Source organism: Corvus hawaiiensis, chromosome 5 (assembly GCF_020740725.1).
Source record: "Corvus hawaiiensis isolate bCorHaw1 chromosome 5, bCorHaw1.pri.cur, whole genome shotgun sequence".
Lineage (NCBI taxonomy): Eukaryota > Metazoa > Chordata > Aves > Passeriformes > Corvidae > Corvus > Corvus hawaiiensis.
The window spans coordinates 7987611-7996438 of NC_063217.1; the positions used below are offsets into that span (position 1 = coordinate 7987611).

The window sequence follows — 8828 nt, forward strand, 5'->3', positions numbered from 1 at the left end:
GTTCCATGGTTGTGCTTCCAATACTTGTACATTTTTACATCCTACCACTTGTTGTTCCTGCTCAAACCAGTTGCCTGTCACAGTAATCAAGAGGTGTGCATGTAATCACCAGCACGTCACCTCTGCCCATGATTTACTGGTAAGATCCTTTTGATTATTCAGGTGGGAAGTACTAAGAGCTTTTGTTCTCGTACACCAAAGCTTTAAAGTATTCCTTTCTCTATTTGACCCACCTGTGATTTTAATTTACAAATTAAAGCTCAGATGTTTGCTGCACTCCCTTCCAATGTATATAAAAAAAGTCCCATCACCTAAAGAGTATTGAAACCCTAAGCAATATAGCTCCTGGAAACCAACAGATTTAACCATAAATTAGCAGTGTAGGTAAATGGGTTATGTTGACAAATCCTTCTGTTGTTTGAAAAAAAGACATCCATCAAAACGTATGCTAGAGGCAAATTAATGGAATAAAAGGTCCATACAGGACTTGTAAATCTTCAGGAATTACATTTCTTAGCTCACTGCAACCCTTTATGAGTGGAGAGGAGCAGCTGAAGGGACACAACTGATACACTTCTTTGGAGAACAACTGCAAAGATTAATAGTAACTTTACAACTGGATTAAAGAATAACAAAACTATCAATGAAGTCTAACCAAAGCAATTTTCTCAGTTAGCCCTTTATTAAAGAATCAAAACCCACGTTAAATTTAAAAATGTAAAGAATTTAACCTACGGTAAAACCTGAAAAGACAACAGTACTGCAAATATAGAAGGATAACCTTATTCCATCCAAAATGTAAGAAAAGAAAATAGGAGTTTAAACAAAATTAAAACCCAGAAGCTAACATCAGGTGAGTAAAATCCACAGGTAAAAGTGGAAAAGGACTGAAAAGATTTACATCTGTTTTCAACACTGTAAAAGAAACCCTTAGAGTCTGTACCCTGGTAGAACGTGAAGTCTCAGAAACAGATGTAGTAGGCCTTTAACCAAACCCACTATGAAACTCAGTCAAACTGAAAAAGTACCCAAGTACTACTCATCGTATTAGGCAAACATCTAGAATGCAAAATTTGGCTCGGCAAGTCGGGCAAGGCACTTGGCTTGACAGCCAGGTCTCTGGGTGCTGCTGGTCCTGTCTGCTGGCAAACCACTTGCCCATGCAGGTGAGGCACCACATGGGCCGGCAGTAGCACTGCTGGCATTCCCCCTCGTTTGGCTCCTGGCAGTTCTTGATGAGCTTGATGTTAGCAATAGTCTGCATACACCCTATGCATGGCTCCAGCTCCTGAGGGAGGAGAAAAAACATCAAAATTGTGAACTGCACAGAATGGGTCCTGTAACTGCTCTTCAAAGGCATTTAGAAAATCATCTGTGCCAGAATAATCAAGGCAGAACTGCCCCACCAGAGGATATCAAGTGGTTTTATTAGAACACTCTCTAATTAATGACAGCAAAGCTTCTCTTTGAACAGAAAACCCAGAACTGCTGCATGAGACTAATGATTAAACAAAAATTACTGAAAAATAAACATTCTTTCACTCTCTGAAGAGCTTCCAGCAGCCACAGCAAGGTAAGCAAGCAGCCAGCTTTGTCATTCAAACTATTTTTTAAAAAAACTACCAATATAAAGTAAGGAAAACAAACCAAGCAAACAGTTCTTACCACTTAAAACAGCAAATGGCTGTTCCTATCTTCCATCTTTCTAAGTAAGAGACATAAAAGAGGAAACCAGGGCTGTACTGAACACAAGGACACTCATCCTGAAGGTCTAGAAACTTACTTAATTTTTCTTGGATAATATTGGAATAACTGATTTCCCCCACAGTTAATTATGACACATGAACTTGCAGTTGCATATGGGGACATCATCTTGCTATGAAGTGTTTTACAATTAATAAACAATAATTAGCATTTCCCACATGTCTTCCAGCTGTCCAAGAACTTGACAAAGTTCAAAAGACAGCACACTGAATAGGCATGGAGACCTGAATCTTCATACTGCTACTGGTGGAACAAAAACTAGCTCTCTCTGTGGTCTCTAGTTCCCATCTCCAGTGACTCTTCCCTTGTCAGCTCAAGTGTCTGCTCAGCTGCACTGGCAGCTGGCTGTGGATCAGATCCAGATTGAACACAAGCCACTCAGCTTTAACTTGTGAAATTAGGTCTTATCTCAGGTTTTAAGCAGGAAAAATTCTAGCATAGAAAGATTAACTAACTTTTTCAACATATTCATGGAGCTTCAAAATAGGGCAAAATTCAGTGTTGTATTTTTAACATCCTTATCATAATCTCTGGTGTCATTTATCACTCAATGTCAAATCCAAGTTCAGTAGCTCAGCTGCCACTTAAATGTGTCACAAATGAAATGCTCTGCAAGAAAGCAGCTTTAGTATCTTCTCTTTATTGTGAACATCTCTTTTTGCTCGCATTGCAATCAGAACACACAACATGATGTGCAGACACACCTGATCCAGTTTTATTTTAGCTACTTCATGAACCATATAAACTGCACAACACTACCAAAGATACCAACCCCTCATTCCATTAGCTGAATCACTGGACCCAAAGTCCCTGCAGGGTCACCAGTACTGGTTTAACTGGTTTCCCCTGGTACACTGGACAGTGCTCCAGTCACACTTCTGACTGCTGCACAAGTATAATAATGACCAGGTCTCTGCAAGTATTGCTGGAGGTAGGACTCTATGCTGTTATAATTAACACCATATAATAGTGGCCATAATAATTATAGCTAAAAGAAATCCCAATTAAGAATCATTAGTTTATTTCAGCAGAAGATCCAGCAAAACCTGGCTGTCTAGAAAAGCAAGCTGTACTGGAGCAAACTGCCTTAAGAACAGCAACAGCAGCTGTGACTCTGGCTCCCCATAAACTTTCTACAAGTGCAATGTCATCACTTCCAAATGTTTTCATGTAACATTTTTATGGAAATTATTACAGTGGACTTTATTTCACTGTGTTATTTCTCATGTCTTAATACCGTAATGCTCACAATACAGCTTGTCTCCTCATAGCAGGAACAGAAGCAGCAGCCAGAGCTACATTTATGACATGTTTACTGAGACAGCAGGTGAGCATTTGTGAGGGAAGCATCACCCTGACTGAGCAAAGAGCACTTGTGTTTCTGGCATCACTGACCAGGAGGCCTGACTGGAGTCAGCCTGGCTGTGCAGACCCTAAGAAATTGTGCTTGGCTGTATCTTCTGAAGAAGCTAAGGAATTCAGGCCATGTCTTATGAGGGGCCAGTGAGATGAAACTGTAAGTCCTACAGCTGCACAACCTCACCAAGGGGCAGTTTAACCACCTGTCACTCTCTAAGTGACTGCAGCCCCCAAGCCCATGGAGCTCTCCTGCAGGGCAGGCTCAGGTAGGTAGGACACCTCTCAAGGTTTACCTCTTGAGGTCAAGAGATTCCCTACCTGCTATCTGTTATCTACAGCAAGGTGACAGTTTATATTAGATCTAAAACATATTGTATGCAAGGTAGCTGAATTATTAGAAGTGTAGTGAGTAGTAGAGTGTTTGACTGCTGTTCAATTACTATTTAATTAATGACTCAATACTGCTTAATTATTAAATGAAGATTATTAAGCAGTAATCACATGATAATTATAATTTAATCATCATTCATAGTTTAATCAATATTTTTAATAAAACCTTTTTGTTAACTGCATAATAATGAATTCTCTTAGTAATTCGCCGGAGATGGCCCTAGGTAAACATTTATCAATTGCACAGTAATCACGGGCTCATCTATATTGAAAGTATAATTATTACAGTCTCACATGGATAGAAAGTCTCACCTGAGTGCTTGGAACATGGTATGTCTGGTTTATTTCCACCAGAGATGTAAAGGTTTCTAAAAATAAATCACTAAGGCTTTGATGGATCACAACATTAGCTGCATTGCTGATAGGAGCACGGAGCTTCTCCCGGAGCTCCCCATACTCTGTGGAGTTCAACCTGAAGAAGAAAAGATGGAGCAAAATGTTACCATGATTATCCACCCAAACACCTCGATAGTACCTTGCAGAGGTTAACATCAAGGAAGTGAATCCACAGAAAAGCTATTTAGGCTGGTAGTTATTAGTCAGAATAAATACACAGCATTGTCTTTTCTTGTTTCCTTTTGCTGTTTAGTTACTGGTTTTGGCAGAACTTGGTCAACAGAACACGCTGTCCTCATTCATATCTGTGTAAGATTGCCAGCAGGGTATGTCAGAGATCAGCTAAAACATCATACAAAAACAAAGGAAGGCTTTTGAAGTAATCAACATGAACAAAATCATGCATTAACTGCAAAGTGCTGTTTGCACCACTTCTGTCACCTTTTTAATGCCTTTTACTTAGACTATATCTAAATTCTCGTTTATAAACGCCTGAGGACAGAAATTAGTTGTATCATGCAGCAGGCATCACAAGGTGATATAGTACTACATAAGTAGCAGAAGAATGTCAATCTATCAGGTTCTGTGATTTTATGATACAATTTTAGGTAAATCCAGAAATTTCACAAAGGTGACAAACCACTACTGATTTAAGGCTGCAACAAGCTGTGTTCCACACCAGCTGCTCCTGTAAATTAAAGTGATGCCCACAGCACTCAAGTGGCACCTGAGACCTCACACAGACCCTGCAGTGACATATCCCTGTTGGGATTATGGTAAGAGTTCTGAACTGTAGTGTCAGAACTCTCCAGCTCAATGCTTCTACTCATGAAACAGCTTTCATGGAGAAGTCCTGGGAAGACTGCCCTCATTTTCCTACCACTCGCTGAGTTCCCAGAGCCCAGCACAATGCAAGGCTGGCTTAGCTCTAGCTCCCAGTGGTCTCCATTGTTTTTACTGCTACAGGATAATGTCATTTGTTAACAGATGCTGTCCGTGAAAATCACAGGGACCTTTATATCCAGAGGAACAATTCGCACTGAACATGCAGGAAAACATGGCCCACCTGCACAAAAACATTTTTCCTCCAGAAACATCTCACTGTATTTGATTCTGATTCTGGATACATACAATGATCCTGTATGATTCTGCTACATTCTAGCAGAGATTTACTATTTCTGACATCTTATTAGAACAGCTTTTAAACACTGTTCCTGATGCTATTCTGTTTAGCTACAAAATACATTTTGGGGTTAGGACTTTTTTCCCTAAAAGGAATTGTCAAACAAGTTATGATTTTCTCAGCTGGGGATGTAGTTTTACCACTCTGGCACTGAAGTGCTTGCAGAAGAAAATCATTAGTTGTTTAATACTCATTTGGTCACCACTCTCACAGGTCTATAAAAGTCTCTTTTCTTAGGATTGTCCTGCTTACCTTAACTAACCTCTTGTTCTGAGTTCTGTTCACCTGCATCTCTACCATAATCACCTCTTTGCCTTCCTCGTGCTTGCCCCACTGCACACCTACAAGTCTGGTGATCTGTCTGCTTTTAATTACCTAATTACCTAATAAATACTCCTGACATACAAATTTACAGCAAAAAGACACTCAAATACCTTTTCAAATATAGTTTTAGGAGCACTAACATGGCTCTTAGTAACACAACAACAAAGAGTTTAGCACCCTTCTACTCAGAGGTTTCTGCAGAACTAGTTCTTTAGGCTGGTTACACAGAGAGACTGCTGAGATAAACAGCATGGGCCCTTCCAAAACAAGCCCTAACAGTCCACGTTTGCTATGATTTACTGCTATGAGAGCACATAAATCAGAAAAGGACCAATATTACTTCCTTGCTTTAGGGGCAGTAGCTCAGTGAGAGCTCTTCTGAGCAGTGATAAAATTATGAGCCTTAAGCACAAGGAAAACTCCAAAGTTGTGGGTGAACAACACACAGTTTTAGACAAATAGCTATTTCTCTTCACCCAAAATTTGGAAGACCAAAAATTCTACCTTTCATTCCTGTTCTCCATCTCTCACCTAATTTTATCCAGTTACTTCTTTCTGCATCCAGCACAATCCTCTCCCTAAGAATGGATCAAAGAGGGCAATCCCTTTGTTTATCCGTTGTGTATTCAATGCTGCACGTGTACAAAGCTTCCTAAACAACCTTCCCTGCACTGCATGGCAGCACTGCACATGGCCAGCACCTCAGAACACCAAGCAGGGAGCAAAAGGGAAGGGATGAGACCAGGGAGTCTCCAGATCAGGCACAAAAGCGCTCCATCGGCAACATCCAACAGCACACATGTAACATAACAGGTTTAGCAGTTGTTTTACCGGATATTGAATGCCTTCACATAGGGATTAACACTGGCAACTCGGATGGTGAGGAACTGCACAGGCACGTTGGAGTCTGGGGTGAGTTCATGCTGTCTGGAGTCTGTCACCGTCAAGTGAATGTCCTGCTGCTGGGCAACATGTAAACAGTAGGTGGTCACTTTAATCACCCACGTGTCTGTAACGATCACCCTTGCTCCTGGCGCTCCAGTAGCGAATTTGTCGATTCTCCTGAATTCTGTGTTGATGGAAGAAGCTACTGCCCTCCAACCCGACTGCGGGAGAGCATGAACAGCAAGTGTCCGGGCTAGTGGATGATTATTCCAACCCTTCCGTGACCAGTAATATGCCAGGGCACTAGTGATTGCTGGGAGGAGAACTGCGAAGAAGAAGAAAGTTTTCCATTCTTTTGAAGCCAGGTAGAAAAAGCAAAGATGTTTTTCAGGTGCAGCAAAGCACATACCAAGATAATAACCTGCAAGGAAAAAAACTTACTTTCAGAAAACAATTAAGTACCTGCAAAAACACATAGCCCTGAATCATATGGTTATCTAACCAGTGAGCTCAGCTCCAGGAGAGGTACTGTACTTCTGGATGACTTCAAATTCAAGCCTCTTGTCTTAAGCAATCGAAGGTAAATTCTTAAGCACCACTGATTTTTACCAGAATTATGTAGTTAAACAAACCTGATTTGAATTTGCTGATTGAATAAAATTACCTGCGAGATGCCACTTAATTTTAGGAGAATCATATGGCTAAAGGAAGCCAATTTGCATTCTCTGGTTAAAACACAGAATCACAGAAGATGATGAGTTGGAAGGGACTCACAAGGATCCAACACTTAGCCCTGCACAGGACACCCCAGGAGTCACACCATGTGCATGAGAGCATTGTCCAAACACTCCTTGAACTCTGAGAGGCTTGGTGCTGTGACCATTGCCCTGGGGAGCCTGTTCCAGTGCCCAGCCACCCTCTGGGGGTGGAGCATTTTTCTAATATCCAACCTAAACCTCCCCTGACACAACTTCAGGTCATTCCCTCGGGTCCTGTCACTGTCACCACAGAGCAGAGATCAGCGTCTGCCCCTCCTCTTCCCTTCATAAGGAAGTTGTAACTGCAATGGGGTCTCCCCTCAGTCTCCTCCAGGCTGAACAGACCAAGTGCCCTCAGCCACTCCTCACACGGCTTCTCCTCAAGGCCCTTCACCGTCTTGGTTGCCCTCCTTTGGACGTTCTCTAATAATTTAATGTCTTTCTTATATTGTGGTGCCCAAAGCTGCCGCCAGCGCTCGAGGTGAGGCCGCGCCAGCCCAGAGCAGAGCGGGACAATCCCCTCCCTTGCCCGGCTGGCGATGCTGTGCCTGATGCCCCCCAGGACAGGGATGTCCCTCCCGGCTGCCAAGGCACTGCTCACTCACATTCAACTTTCCATCGACCTGGACCCCCCGGTCCCTTCCGCGGCGCTCCTTTCCAGCATCTCCTTCCCCATTCTGTACTTAAACTGCAATTCCTTTGTGGGTGCGCGTGCCGCGGTGCAGCCAGCTGGTTACAAAGCTCGGGGTGCACATTCCAAGGCAGCCGGAGCGCTACTCACCCAGGGGCAGCAGGGAGTGCGCCAGCAGCGTGCCGGTGCTGCGCCGCAGGTGGTACTGCACGAAGGCCGCGTCCTCGCTGCCCAGCCAGGCGGACAGCAGGCTCTGCACCGTCAGCCCCGCCGAGCGCACCTCGTCGGGCGGGAACACGAAGCACACGGCGAACACCAGGTAGGCCAGCGTGAAGGTCACCGCGGGGCTCTCCATGCTGCGCCCCACCGGGCGCCGGGGTCCCCGGGAGCGGCAGTTCCCGCTGCGCCCCCGGATGCTCCAGCGGGGAGCGGTACTTCCCGCCGCTCCAGCGGTACTTCCCGCTTCGGCCCGGATGCTCCAGCGGTAGTTCCAGCGGTAGTTCGCGCCGCAACCCCGGATGCGCGGCGCGGGCGCCGCCGGGCTGGCGGGGCCGCCGGGGCGGGACCCGCCTCCCCTCGCACTGATGGTCCCCGCCCCTCCATCCATCTCCTCCCTCTCCTCCGCCCCTCCGCGCCTGCCTGGCCCCGAGCCCCGAGCCACGTCCCCGCTCCAGCCGGGATCCGTGCCGCGCCCTCGCCCCGCGCCCGCCCAGCCCGGCCGGGACACGCAGCCCCTGCCCGCGGCTGGCCTCCGGCATTGTACGCGATCGAGGTCATGCTCCACAGGCCTGGCAGAAGGAACCGATTCCAGTTCTTCATGACCGTAAAAGAGCTCTGTTGGATGAGGGCAGCATCTTTCTGAAGCAGGGAAATGACCTATTTTACTTAAGCGTCGGAAAAAACTCCTCTTTGTTTCTCCTTGTGTATTTTATGTAATGCTTTCTAATATTTTCTAATAAAACAGGGATGTAAGATCTTAAAACGCCTTAAAGGGAGCCATATTTTAAGATATCTTTGTACCTCCCCAAACAGTAAATGGAGAGGCCTAGCTTGAATCTCTGGTTACTATTGAAGTACAAGCAATAGCTAATAGCCACAAGATTTGCTGTTTCTTCCAGAATGTAGCAAACCCCCTGCA

General features: G+C 44.6%; 1 protein-coding gene across 1 annotated transcript; it reads right to left on the reverse strand.

Moving 5' to 3' along the window:
• Nucleotides 1–663: 663 nt before the first annotated feature.
• TMEM129 (transmembrane protein 129, E3 ubiquitin ligase) lies at nucleotides 664–8257 on the reverse strand. The gene is made up of 4 exons (XM_048304739.1): nucleotides 7841–8257; nucleotides 6248–6722; nucleotides 3826–3985; nucleotides 664–1288 (listed from the first exon to the last, which is right to left on the reverse strand). Exons 1-4 carry the CDS (start codon nucleotides 8043–8045, stop codon nucleotides 1040–1042), a joined length of 1089 nt encoding a protein of 362 aa, XP_048160696.1. The 5' UTR covers nucleotides 8046–8257; the 3' UTR covers nucleotides 664–1039.
• Nucleotides 8258–8828: the final 571 nt, after the last annotated feature.